The 14,769-nt window shown below is 44.9% G+C and overlaps 1 protein-coding gene across 1 annotated transcript in view; it reads right to left on the bottom strand.

The window, feature by feature from the left end:
* The window catches only part of PEPD (peptidase D), a 152,138-nt gene extending 137,894 nt beyond the window's left edge, over positions 1–14,244 (bottom strand). Inside the window, exons 1-3 of the mRNA XM_058033921.1 lie at positions 14,214–14,244; positions 7,210–7,393; positions 5,881–6,008 (exon numbers count right to left, since the gene is read on the bottom strand). Coding sequence (XP_057889904.1) covers positions 5,881–6,008; positions 7,210–7,393; positions 14,214–14,230 — 329 coding nt within the window. The 5' untranslated portion in view covers positions 14,231–14,244. The remainder of the gene's footprint in view (positions 1–5,880; positions 6,009–7,209; positions 7,394–14,213) is intronic.
* Between the last annotated feature and the right edge of the window lie 525 nt (positions 14,245–14,769).

The following is a 14,769-nucleotide window of genomic DNA, read 5'->3' as shown; positions in this document are numbered from 1 at the left end:
AACAATACACATTCATCCCAGACCAAGCAGGGTTGTGGACAATGAGAATACTGGGACAATGACTGAACTGAACATTTGAGAAGTCTGAGTAATTGAGCAGTTCTTTTAGAGAAAACAATTGTCAGTAAAGTGGTAAAAGCAATCCAGACATGGATTAATATCTGTGGGATATTACTTGAAAAAGTAATTTTATCCACAGAGAAATCAGGCAGCTGGTCTCATGAGGTTTAACAAGACCAAGTGCTAGAGCTGCCTCTGTGTGGGGGCAACCCTCAGGATCAGTCCAGGCTGGGAGTGAACAAGTCAAGCAAGAGCAGCCCTGGGGGAGCCCTGGGGGAGCTGCGGGGCAGAGCCGGCCCTGGGCTGGGGGCAGCAGGGGAGGGGGTTCTGCCCCTCAGTGATTCCCCACCTGCAGAGCTGCCCCAGCCTGGCCCAGCACAGGAGGGACCTGGAGCTGCTCAGAGAGCCCAGAGGAGGCTCCAGGATGGGCAGAGGGATGGGAGAGCTGGGATTGTTGAGCCTGAAAAAGAGAAGTTTTAAGGTGACCTAACTGCAGCCTTCCAGCGCCTGAAGGAGCCAAGAAGAAATAAGGAGAAAGGCAATTTTTAAGAGCCCGGAGTAACAAGACAAGGGAGAATAGCTTCAAACTAAACTAGAGCAGGTTTAGATTATATATTAGAAATAAATGTTTCCCTGTGAAGGTGCTGAGTTCCTGGCACAGGGTGCCCAGAGAAGCTGAGGCTGTCTCACCCCTGGAAGTGTCCCAGGCCAGGCTGGATGGAGCTCTGAGCAACCTGGGATAGTGGAAGCTGTCCCTGCCCATGGTGGGAGGCTGGAACTTGATGATCTTTAAAGTCCCTTCCAACCCAGGCCACTCTATGATTCTATGAAATGCAATAATAAGTGAATGGGGGACAAAGAATGGAAATCACAATGCAGGGAGAGAACTGGAATCATGGAAAATAAGCACCCTGGGGGATTGCACAAGTAAACCTTGTCAATCAGAAGCAACCAGCTTTATCGTGCAGTTTTGAAAGGATCAGATCAAGGGCAAAGCAACAGATGTACTACATGAATAACAGTAAAGTATTTGACAAAAAACCTCTCTCAAGACTGCTACTCTCCAAAATCAGCTCAAATTGGCTTGGACAGAAACACTACAATGCAACCTGAAACCCAATGACTAGTCATAATAAGAAAAGGGAAAAGCCTAAAGCAGAAAATAAAAACAAATAAATAAATAAAAAAGATGAGTGTTCCCAGGCTGGGAAACCCTCCAACTGCCACACTGAAAAGTGCTGTGTCAATTTAGACTAATGTTCCCAGAAGTTAAAGCAATAAACAGAAATGGACTGCAAGTCTTGATTAGTGGGATACTGCAAAGACTGAAATTAGTTCTGACACTACTCAGAAACAGAAGCAGAACTGAGCATGTTTGAGATCCACAGAGAACATCTCCAGATGGTAACAAACTTTGCAGATAACTTGCAATGCCAATTGGTACAACACAGTAATAAGATGACCTAAAGTGATTAAAACCTAGGGTTTTTTTAAACAGCAAAATAAAGATTCAGTGGGTACTGGGAAGTGACAAACTGCAGTAAAGATCAAACTGGAAACACAGAAAAAGAAAAGTATATTTCATTTTAGAGAAAAAACTATAATAAAAAATAGCAGGAGATGGCAGATCAGTTCTGAAGGTAAAAACAAAAACCACATAGCTCTGGAGCAGGCTATGGAGAAGACCTGTATGCTCCACATTAATAAAACTCCTTCATTCCTGCAAAATGTGCATTAAGAAGTGCAATTAAGGTAATCTGGAGTTCATTCCCTTTACCCTGCACACACACTGCACTCCCCTTCCAAAGAGCTGCCCCCTGTCAGCTTCCCTTTACAGACCTTGCCCTCTGCTTGCCAGAGCAAGGGTGATTAATGCACCAGTCTCCATCACCACCACACAGTCAAACATGCCATGATGTGCTCAGTTTAATACTCACAATAATTCAAAATACAAATGCCACAAAATCTCACACATCTCCATTTAGAAGAAGATATCAAGAAATCAGTTTCTTAGCTTCTAATTTTCATAGTCCCAAAAAGTCTATAAGAAAAAAAAGGCAAGAGCCCACACAGACTAAGAGGCTAGTACTGATCTGATCCTTTCAAACATGAGATCCCTTCCTTTCTTGTATCTGATCCTTTCAAAAGTGTTAAAGGGGAAAAAAGCAAACAAACAAAAACCCCCAACCATATATTTCTGCAGTTTTTAAAAGGCAGTAAAACCACTCAGCTTTGCTGATGTCAGTCAAGTGTAATCACCAAAACCAAAGGTTGATTTTGGTTGTAACCTATTTGAAATTTATGACAATGTTTTAAAGAGCTTCCTCATTAGGTCTCTGAGAAATAGTAACTAACATTTGCAAAGCATTTCACTGTGCTTTATTACAGCTCCAAGTGCTAATCCAAGGTTCAACTTTGAACACACAGATAGCTTTCAATCAAATTCATGGAAAAACATTACTTACAGTGAGTGAATTTAAAGCTGCAACTTAGTGAGTGCAACTAAAGCCAGATAAAAGCTGCAATGCTTACCAGTCATCCAGCAGAGCTTCAGAGAAAACACAAGAAATTGCACCATTCATGGGCACCACAGCACCATTTTATTTTTCTGAACCAGTGATATATTTAATATGTGTTTCTAAAGTTAGGTTAGGTGAAAGGGTTAAATACTTTTTGTCTCCCATTAAAAACACTCTATGTGGCAAGGCTATTAAGTCATTTTGGCATGCCCTCCACAGAAAGCAGCTGCTGTACAGTATGTTTTACTTTAGAAAATATCTTTAATCAGCACACTGACTAGGTCTGTCATTTATAATTAAGGAGGTAAATGGCAGGTGCAGCATTAATTAGCAAAACTGAAGTCCTTGTGAAGGCATGCAGTCATACCAACTCAAGGCTTTCTAGGAACAGAAATGATGGCTAACAGCTTTGTTGCACCAGAAACTTGATTAGCTAAGACTGTGCCAAGGAAGAGGGACATTTACAAAACATTTACACTTCTGAAGCCTTTACTATCCTATATTACCATATTCTTTTCTAAAATTCTTGCTTCTAAAGCTAAAACAGAAGAATATTCAGGAGCAGAAAAGCCACCCACTAAGCTCAGTCTGTGTTTCTGCCTTACAAATGACAGAGGGACAGGGCAGAGGTACAGGTCAAGAGACAGGCAAAGTGGTTCTTTACTTGAAAAGGTTTTTCCAGCCAGCAACTAAGAAATTGGCTAGCCCAACATCTGGGGAAATGCCCACATCCAGAATTTAAAAACAGAGCAGTGTTGTGACCACAGGACCACCAGTCCTACAATTACCCTCACAACAATTCTGCAATGCCACCTTAGGAGGCTTTGAGGTTTTTTGGAGAAGTTCCATAGTCTGTGAGCTAAACTAAATCCCTCCTTCCTTTTAAAACTGCAGAGGTTATTTTGGCTTGAAGGACTTCTGAAAGGTAGCCTTACAACTATTTTTACACACCTTCAGAGCACACACATTGAGCATGATGTCCTGCCAGATCCTTAACACCTCCAAAGCAGCAGCCCCCTCATCACCTGTACTGCTCAGTGCTGGGCTGTGGCTGACCCCAGCCCAGAGTGGTGCATCCCCCCTCCATGTCTGTCTGTCCTCCATGTCTGTCTGTCCTGCAGTGTCCAGGCAGCACCTCACACACAGCAGCACTCATGGAATCAAGGGCAGTGGTGAGGCTGGGAGAATCACAGTGTTCATGGTGTCATTTGTAAAGGTACAGCCTGCTGATCTCCAAGCAAACACTCCCAGGGACTGCACTGGCTGTGGCCACAGTAACACTGCAGTAAATGGAGTCAAGGAACCCCATTTTTGTATTATTTCCAGGCAAAAAGATTAACCCTTCTGAATTATTAACTCTTCTTCACATTACCCACACTATGCTTCAAAAGCAACTCAAATATGTGTTCTTCAGTGAAGTGAAGGCACAACAAATCAAATGATACATTTAGTAATACAGCAGTGGTAAAATTGTAGTAAAGAGCCTTTTGCATTAATTTTAAGAGAATCTATGTATTTCTGCCCAAATTCACACCTGTCTTATATAGAAAGCAGACTAAACACCAGGCAAAGCAACTCCACCTTGTGCCATGAACTAGCAGACCAGCTGCAGACCTCTGTAAGATACCAACCCCTCCAAAACCACAAAAAAATTCCACAGATTTGTGCCTCACTGATGTTAAATGACTGCCTCTGCAGTGGGCAGCCAGTGCCTTCCATGGGCACAGAAATAAGCCCTCCAAGGCAAAGTATAGTAATAACCTGCAGTGGATGGAAGGCATGTTTACTTGTGTTTTTCTTTCAGTGCTAATTTTGAGTTAAAATTGAATCTTCTGGGAAGGAACACAGTCCCCAGCTGTGAGCAGGACCCACTGCCAACCAACTTATGAAGCAGAACTGCTACTGACTCACAAATGAGTTATTCACCCATCCTCCTTCTGACAAGCAGAAAAAGTACATGACCATGGCTGACAGGAGAGAAAACAAGATTCAAACAGAGGCATTCAGGAAGGCTAAGCACAAGAATTTAAAAAACAACAAAGACCATTTGTTACACTCTGCAAGAAGACACAAACAATGACAATGAACCACTTTTAACCAGACTTAATTAATTCTGTAAGTGTTAACAAACAAGTGTTGCACAAACAAATCAAAAAGGCCACTAGTTATAAGCACCACAATATTTTGTTTGAGAATTCAAAATGAGATGCTGGAATTTCAATAATATTTTTAAGCTTTTTTAGATTAAGCACAATCAGTGTGGGTATGAAACAGCTGTTCTGAACTAACAGGAGAGAACCTAAGGAAAGGAAAAAACTTTGTCTGTAAGTGGGAACAGATTCCAGAGAGCACACATGGGGGGATTACAGAACCTGCCCTCCCAGACAGGTGTGGCTCACAGCTAAAATCTTTCAGACAGCAGTAGGCAGATTTTTATGCCATCACAATTTCAGTCCCCAGACAGGTCTAAGACAGTCAAATTCATATAAACTCTCTGAGAAGACAGCAGCCATGCCCTGCCATATGGTCTGACACAGTTCAGCACATGGGATCAGTTACAACTGTTTTCCTTTTCCCAAAATTAGCATTAAAATATAAGTGATAGCTTCAATTAGAAGTGAAGCAGCTTGTCAAAAGATTAAATTAGAAGCAATCCAATGTTCTGAGACAATGATACAAAAATATACAAAAATTTACAAAAATTAGTAGAGGGTATAAATACAATTAAGACTGAGAAAATAAATGAACACATAAATAAATCAATTCCTCCACCACTGTGGCACTGTGCAGCATTTACTACCAAGGTGGATGGAGAGATGTTTATGGCACACTCATAAAATAGCATTAAAAGCACATTTTCCTGTCTGTGAGTTCATTTTAAAAAAGCCTATCAGAGGCTAAACTACCTTATGCCATTCAGAAAGCTTCATTAGCTAAGGCAGCTGCAAACTGGCAAAGCAGCTTGAAAAATCCTGTTTTATTATTTGATTTGCTTGGGCTCAACACAAGATGCTGACTTTTCTTCATGGTTCACGTTCCTCACAGAGCTACCTGAGATTCATGGGCTTCAATCCCAAGGGTAGTGTGTTCCAAATGGTGGTGGATCATTTCATATCACATGATCAATATCACCTGATCATGCTTTGTATCTCTGTTTGTATATATATCACTGTATGTATATATCATTCCCAGGGCATGATTTGGTGGAATCTGATTAAATGACAACACTGGAGCTCTACAGGCAGTTACATTATATAAAGTATTTGGATACACCAGAATGCAGTTAAGAGATAGGTCTTACTTTCCCATCCAAACAGCATAGCTTTCAGGGAGTTGTGGAACAAAAAGCATAGATCTTCCAGTATCAACATCTACTGCTCCAAAGCAGCCTGCTTCAGTTACTCCAAAAGTCCAGTGAAAGTAAGATTCCTAGGTTAAAACAAAATATATTCTTAGAAGACCTCGCTTCTACCAGCTCTAAAAATACACTAGAACACATATTAATTCCTATTCCCACATATCTGGAAGAGATCTCTTGCTTTTGGAGTGGGAGAAGTGGTTTATATCTAAACCTTTTCAGACTGGTTAGTTTTAGGTTAGAATAATACAAATGCCTTTGCTGGCAACTGGAAAGGATCAGAGATTAATAAATTACCATAAAGAAGTTAACTCAGCACAATAAACATACACTACACATTAAGATACATTCTTCCAATCTAGAATTAGGGAATGTATAATCAGGGAGAAGCAAGCACCTCACAAGAGACAAGGCAAAATCAGTGCAGCTTCATTGGGTGGCAAAGGCAGAGTGCTGAAGTGAAACCCCAACCTTCCCCAGAGAAGAGGAAGCTGCACTAGGAACAGCCCTCAGCCAAGAGTTATTTTAAGAACAAGCAGGCAAACAACAAAACACCAAATAATACAGGATTTAATTTTGGTAAGGACAGGCATATGCTCTAGTACCCTGAAAGGTGCATCTCCTCTAAAACCACATTAATAACTACATAAGGATTTGTGCTATCTAAATTAGACTTTACTGGGTTTGTTTCTTCATAACATACATCAGCTCAATTAAATCCACAAAACAAAGTGCTGCAGAAACCATGCAGGGTATGGGATACATATAATTTGAGTTCTTTTACATCAATATCCCCAGAACATGTTAAGTCCTATTTGTGACAGAAGAACACATGGCTGCTTAAGGAAGAGTCTAATTTAAGAAGACACATATTGTAAATTGTTGCTTTATAAAACCATGAAATATACTTTTCTATTAATTAATTCAGCTTAGGTCCACTGTAACATGTTTTATTACACAAAGAAGGTTGTTTTTGGGTCACAGACAAGATTGAAAAAATGAAGAAATATTCTACTGCTGTCTTCAAGATTATATACAAACACTGATGAGCAGTAAGGCCTTGAACAGGTATAGGCCTTTAAATGAGCCTGCACTAAAGCACTGAATGTGAGAGCAACTCAAAGCTGAAGAAGCAATGTTATAAAGAAGCCAATTTATTTAAGTGAAGCAAGACAATGCACATCCGAGAGACAGAGAAAATAATTTCAAATCATTTAAAAATCCATGCAGTGGAAGAGAGTTTCTTAGTCTGAAGCTGGATTCAGCCCTTACCTGGCGAAACAAAATACCAGTGTCAGTACAGTATCTCTGGGTTTCTTCTCCACCCTGCAGCAGAACTATTGAATTCTTCTGGACATCCTTATTCTGCCTCAGGCGCTCACACAGCCGCCTTCTGTTCAAGGCAAAGAGCGCCACAGGCACCTTCAAAGTCTCATTCCCCAGCCAAAAGGAGGGTCTGGAAGAGATTTTTTCAATAGACAGTTAATGGCAAACAGTGGTTAGCAGAATTTAGATGCACAGTGTTCATTAGTTTAATTCAACTCTGCTAACAAGAGGCTCATCACTCCTGGGGAAGAGCTGCTGTACACATATTGCTGTCAAGCAAACACCAAGCACTGCTCACATAAGGACCAAAGGAAAAAGCTATGTGAAAAATGCTTGTATTTTATGATTGGCTTTTTGCAAATATTAAAATGAATATTATGTGTGTTGTGTTAGAAAGTAATGCTGTATTAATTCTCTTAAGTAGTGTGTTAAATATAGTTTTAGGTTATAAAAAATGTTAAAATAGAAACGATGCTATGTAGGATAATTTTTTAAATAAAGGACTCGCAGTGAGACGGCAGCCACAGGACACCTGAATCTTTCAGAGAAAGAGAATTTATTGCTTCATTATCAGGACAAACGAACTTCTTCCTGCCTGGAAGGCGCTGTCAGGATTCAGAGGAAGAAGTTGAGGATGACCAGACAGAATCCTGTGTTTGAATGGAATTTATGCACCATGTGTGAGGTGTATGAATATGCAACAGGCTCTTGTTTTTAAGGGTTAATTCTCTGTTGCTTTTAAGGGTTAATCCTTTGTTAATGTGGGTCCTTTTTCGGGCTGATGCTGCCCAGAAAAGGTACCCAGATGTCCATAACTCTTTGTGTCTATTGTCTCATATTGTCCTAATTCAAAGTGTCCAAATTATTATTACTCTAATTGTATTACTACTTTTATAACAATTTTATTACTATTAAACTTTTATAATTTTAAAAACAAGTGATTGGCGTTTTTCACAGGTGGAAACAGCAGACAGGGCTGGCTGCAGCTCCAGCCCACAGCACAGCCCTCACCACATCCCTTCGGGTAGTGCAACACAAAGTGACCACAGCCCGTGTCAGCTGAGGAGAGGCAAAGCAGGAGGGAACAAAATCAGTTCTGAGGTGCTGAAGACAGAAGTGGAAGTTTACAGTAAGTCTAGCAAACTTCAGCAAGTCCTTCTGGGAAACAGGGAGTGGAGAGAAAAGATGACGGACAGCAGACACAGGACAACAGCATTTCCCACACACAGGATGGGCAAATCTCTTTCCTATGTATGTATGGTTATTCTTGAACACACACAAGCAGCTTCAGCCAGTGACTGAACTCACTGGACTGAACACTTGGCCACAGGAGCATGGCTTGGGCACCTCCACTTGTCCCTAAGGCCACACAAATATGCTGAGCCAGCCCAGAAAGCTTCTGAACAATTATGCTCAACAGAGCTGCAACTGCAGGGACACAGTTTAAAAGCTGAGAGCTCGCTGTTATTAAGGAATTTTAGATGCTGAAAGCACTTTAAGAACATGTGGCTGATTCATTCCCATTTGTTTCAGCTCCATAAGTGCACCTTTTGGAGATTTCCCAGTAGAAACACTACAGCTTTTCTAGGATATGGAGCAGAGGGAGGAGTTTAACCAGATGCTATGAGAAGAATCTATAAGCAGTTTATTTTGGGGGTGTTTTTTTATGCTTTAATAGCAAAGCTGTGGTTTGGAGCTTCAGTATTAGAAATGATCAATAAAATTTATCCATAAAATCCTATTATTTAAGTCCAATTTGTCCCCCCACCTCAGCTTCTCCAAGCCTGACTGGATGGTCACTTTCTATCAGCTAAGCTTTACAGGAGATCCAGAAAGGTGCAGTTACCTTGTTACTATGTTAAGATGACAAGAAATGAACCAAGCACCAAAGTACTTAACCTTAGAGGAGCAAAGCTCCACATCTTAATTATTATATAGCTTTCATGGGCAATCTGAAAGGTAACCTTTGATTTATAGCTGCATAACCTCCTAAAAGACTATCAACCTCAGAAATGTAAACCCTGTAATTTCCTACTGCAGCCACAGCATAAAAGACCTAATAAAATACTTTATTTTACTTGCTTATAACCACTTGATGTAACAGCATAAGTCATTTTAGAAGGTAAAGGACTGCTCTTGCTAATCCAATTTTCAAAATATCTGCTTACAAGTTCAGCTGATGGTGCACAAAACCCAAATGTGTTTATTTTTATTCTTTCAAACACACATCTGACAGCCCCTCACAAGGCAGGTAATCATCACAAGGGCTGCAGCACATCAGCACAGCCTGGAAGAACAGCATAAGGTTTTGTTTTGGGGTACCCATGCCGGTAGGAAGAAGGAAGCAAGTTCATACAATCCTAGCAAAAGCTACTGAAAGTTTAAAGTCAGATAATGAACCTCAAACTAAAAACAGGCAAGGCCTTCCAGGTACAAAGCTGTGGCTCAGAAATTCAGCAATGCACAGGAGGCTGAAAATGCTGTTTCCAAGCACGCTCATCCCTTGGAGTAAGTACATGCAACAGCCTGGAAATCACATGCTCACCTTATGGGGCATTTATAGAAGAGAGGAGAGAACAGCATCAAATACCCTTATATCACATGTTTCTCTCAGATCTTTCTATCTGCTAATTAAAAAAATCCCAAAAAACTAACAGGCAGAGGTTGTAGCACAGCCTGTCTCATGTTTTGCTTCAAAGTAAGGAAAAAAGTCACCTTCATTGCAATGTTACTCACTTCACAAGTTTGGGGATCTTTTGCTGTGATTTACAAAAAAAAAAAAAGAAAAAAGAACTCTGACCTCTCTCCTCCAGGTCTATTCCTACACCCTGGAGTTCAGAAGAAGCTGCTACAAAGGCACATTTTCATCTCCCTTAAGTCTAATATTAATGCTTTTATTACACTTAAAACCTTTGACAATCCAAATGACACTTAAGGAGAAATAATGACATCAGGCAGCAATTCATACCAGTAGTTTTAATCAGCCACTGAAGTGTGCCTTTTACTGGGATCCTAATGCTGAAGCTGAACTGCATTCTAGTGCAAAATGGCAGTTCTGGTGCACATTTTCCCTGAGTGAAAGTGTGTTCTTCCTTGCACACAACAGATCCCACTTTCCCTGGTGAATATGATGGCACAGTGTTACCCCACAGCAGAGCAGGGTCCCTGCAGTAGTTTTAGAGTGGCACAGCTCCCTCAGGGCACGGCCTTGGCCTCTGTTTTAGGGCTGCTGCAGAAATCAGGAGAGCTGAGCACGCTGCACCCTGCAGCAAGGGCTGGGCTGAGTGTAAATCCTGCTCTGTTCTCGGGTTCCTGCTGAGCACTCGTTAATTCTCACCTCACACGGAGTGAGCCTGCCAGAAACACACCGACCTTCACAACTGCAATTCTGCGCAGAAAACCAGCTAGGTTTTAGGGACAATATTCAGCTTAGAGGAGTTTGCTGCCTCCACAGCTCTTGTTCTCTTTTTTTTCTCCTGCAAGCACCCAGATACCAAACTGATGGCACCCCATGGATGGACTGACAACACGGCAGAACAGCCACAGGGGCTGCTCTGCCTGCAGAGATCCCCTCACTTGACACACATGAGCCATTTCCAGAGCTAACACAGAGAGCTCTTTCCAGACTGTGTGCCAGGGGCATTCGAGTCTCACAAAAATGTGTATGGCTGTACAACCAGCTTTCCATGGCAAAGAAAAACTGGGAAACAGAACTCGCACAATACTCAAGATCACAAGAAAAAAATGTCACACATAGGACTGACTGTTCAATGACTTGTAGTAAATTGAGTGCAACTCTCATATGCAACTGCCTCACGTGTATCAACCCTTCAAATACACATGCAAGTACAGTGTAAGCAGTGTAAAACCATGGTCTTTGCCTTGGAAAAATCTGACATAAAATTCTCTCTAGGGAAGAAACTACAAGTTTTTCATTTTGGCCCGTGATCTCTAATTACTCAGTTATATCTCACAAGACACATAAATAAAAGAATCATAAAATGGGTTGGAACAGACCTCAAAGATCATCTTGTCCCACATTCCTGTCATGGGCAAGGACATCTGTCACTAGAGCAGGCTTTGCACAGCCTGGCCTTGAACACTGCCAGTGCTGGGGCATCCACATCCTCCTTCAGTATCTTACCATTCTTACAGTGAACAATTTCTTTCTAATATCCAGCCTAAACTTCCTCTCTTTCCATTTCTACCCATCACTCCTTGCCCTGTCACTGCAGCTGCTGATGAACAGTCCCCCTCCAGCTTCCCTGGAGCCCCCTCAGATACTGGGAGGTGCTGGGAGTCTCCACACAGCTTCTCCTCTCCAGAACAGCCCCAATTTTCTCAGCTTGTCTTCTCATGAGAGACACTTCAGTCCTCTCATCAACTTTATGGCCTCTTCTGGACTTGCTTCAGCAGAGTTATCAGAATTTATTTAATGCAACACATTGGCTGGTCCTTCAAAGTCTTCTCCTGTTAGCACAAGCACTCCAGCACATCCAGCCCCAAACTCAACCCAAAACTCTCATGTGAAGTTACACATTTGATAAAGAAGGGAATTTAATACAAGCACTGCTTTGTGGTGCACGCCTCTTTGAACCTATGCAAGTTTCTGCAAATAAACCTCAGCTGCTGTCAAAAGTGGATACCTGCAAGAACAAAACAGGGCAAGAGAAGCTCAGCTCCCTTGTTTTCCCCAGTCTGGTACCAGCATTAACCACTGCTCAGTGTGGTAAAGGCCTCCCACTGTAGCTGACAGCTTCCTGCTGGCTGTCACATACAATCTTTATGATCACTTAGGCCCAAGCTCACAGACGAGCTCTTTTATTTTATTATACTGCAAGTGAAATATAGCTAGGAACATTAAACTACATCTGTTTCTTTAAAGATATTTTCCCTTTGCCTGGAGCTCCTGATTTTCAATGCTTATTTCAGAAGTCTTATATTTTAAAGAGCGTACATTCTGGTACTACATGATGCATCTAACATTTTGGATCTGTTGTAAAGCAACCACCAGAACACACTGGTAACTAAAACTCCTATTTTATTTCTGGTTTTCTTACCATTTTTCAGTTAACTTTCTGTACTTGTTTTTTTTGAGCAGAAAATTCATGGACTGACTGCCATTTCTGTTCTACTGAGATCCCACAGAGAGGATCCAGATTTCAAAGAAGATGAGAAACCACTGAAACTACTTTTCAGTACATTACCACATTTGTTGACCAGGCCTTATTTATTTGTTTGTTTTGAGCAACAGATTCATCAACACCAGCCTGAAGCATAAACACTTTCCAACGCTGTTTCCACATCCCATATGTGAAGCTCAAGAGGCCTAGCACAAGGAAAGGGGCGATACAACAAACAGTAACGGCAACTACGGCTGTAAAAAGTATAAAATGGGTATGTTCTTCACGGCCAACTCAGTGTTTCTTGTGAAGTTGACAGCTCAAAGTCCCGACGAAGCTCCATGTCCTTCCTGGCAGCCCAGCCCGGGATGGCCCCGGGGCCCGGACAGCGCTGGGGACACTACAGTAATAATGGCACTTTCTTACAGCACCAAGAAACGGCTGAATTTTGCTACAAAATGTGAGAAAACTCTTGTGCTGTGCAATCCGAGCCACCTTTAAGCATCACTTCCAAACCTGAGACAACTTCAAGGATTACGCACGGCTGGGGACAAGGCACTGCGAGCCAACCCGCCCGTGGGACCCTTCCTAGCTCTGCCACCGCCCCGCGCAAAACCCGAAATCCTTTCGGAGAACCCCGGGTCCGGAGCACTCGGCTCGGGACTGGAGAACTCAGCCTGGGTCCGGAGCACTCAGCTCGGGACTGGAGAACTCAGCCCGGGTCCGGAGAACTCAGCTCGGGACTGGATAACTCAGCCCAGGTCCGGAGCACTCAGCCCGGGTCCAGAGAACTCAGCCCGGGTCCGGAGCACTCAGCTCGGGACTGGAGAACTCAGCCCGGATCCGGAGCACTCAGCCCGGGTACAGAGCACTCAGCCCGGGTACAGAGAACTCAGCCCGGGTCCGGAGCACTCAGGCCGGGTCCGGAGAACTCAGCCCGGGTTCAGAAAACTCAGCCTGGGTCCGGAGAACTCAGCCCGGGTACAGAGAACTCAGCCTGGGTCCGGAGAACTCAGCCCGGGACTGGATAACTCAGCCCGGGTCCGGAGCACTCAGCCCGGGTACAGAGAACTCAGCCCGGGTCCAGAGAACTCAGCCCGGGTCCAGAGAACTCAGCCCGGGTACAGAGAACTCAGCCTGGGTCCGGAGAACTCAGCCCGGGTCCAGAGAACTCAGCCCGGGTCCAGAGAACTCAGCCCGGGTCCGGAGCACTCAGCTCGGGACTGGAGAACTCAGCCCGGATCCGGAGCACTCAGCCCGGGTCCGGAGCACTCAGCCCGGGTACAGAGAACTCAGGCCGGGTACAGAGAACTCAGGCCGGGTACAGAGAACTCAGCCCGGGTCCGGAGCACTCAGGCCGGGTCCGGAGAACTCAGCCCGGGTTCAGAAAACTCAGCCTGGGTCCGGAGCACTCAGCCCGGGTTCAGAAAACTCAGCCTGGGTCCGGAGCACTCAGCCCGGGTCCGCAGCACTCAGCCCGGGTCCGCAGCACTCAGCCCGGGTCCGCAGCACTCAGCCCGGGTACAGAGAACTCAGCCCGGGTCCGCAGCACTCAGCCCGGGTACAGAGAACTCAGCCCGGGTCCGGAGCACTCAGCTAGGGACTGGAGAACTCAGCCCGGATCCGGAGCGCTCAGCCCGGGTTCAGAAAACTCAGCCCGGCGCCAGCCCGCGCCCTGCTTTCCCGGCCCCGCCGCCGGCCCGGGACACCGCTGGAGCGCCGGGCCCCCTGCGGGCCCCACCGGCCGCGCCGTGGCCCTCGCAGGGAGCGGGCTGGCGGCGGTGCCGGGGCCCCGGGGGTCCCGGTGCCGGTCCGGCGAACACTCACCCCTCCGCCGCAGCCATGTTCGCTCGCCGGCCCTGCGCGGTCACGTGGCGGCTGCGCCGCAGCGCGGGGCGGGCGGAGCGGCCCTCACGGATCCGCTACACTCCCCTCACGGGCGCCTCGGGCTGCCCTCACGGCCTCGCTGTACTGCCCTCACGGCAGCACCGCTCTCCTCACGGCAGCTCCGCTCTCCTCACGGCCCGCTACGCGCTGCCCTCACGGCAGCTCCGCTTCTCTCACGGCAGCTCCGCGCTGCCTTCACCGACCCGCTACGCTCCCCTCACGGCCGCCCTGCGCTGCTGTCGCGGCAGCTCCGCGCTGCCCTCACGGCCCCGCCATAGGCCCGGCTGGCACCGCGCCGGGACTCCCCGAGCCAGGGAAGCGCCGTCCCGAGGGACCATCTCCGGCCCGCTCCGCGCGTGCTGGCTGCTAAGGAACAATCCAGGCCTCGAAGCCAATATAACATCATGTAAATACAACTTTTTACAGGAATTGCTGCTCTACTGCTGACCTCAGTTAACGGTTGCTGAAAAATCCACTTCATGTGCAGTTCTGCTGC

This window comes from Melospiza georgiana, chromosome 14 (assembly GCF_028018845.1).
Source record: "Melospiza georgiana isolate bMelGeo1 chromosome 14, bMelGeo1.pri, whole genome shotgun sequence".
NCBI classification, from domain to species: Eukaryota; Metazoa; Chordata; class Aves; order Passeriformes; family Passerellidae; genus Melospiza; species Melospiza georgiana.
This window is presented reverse-complemented; position numbering and strand designations above follow the sequence as displayed.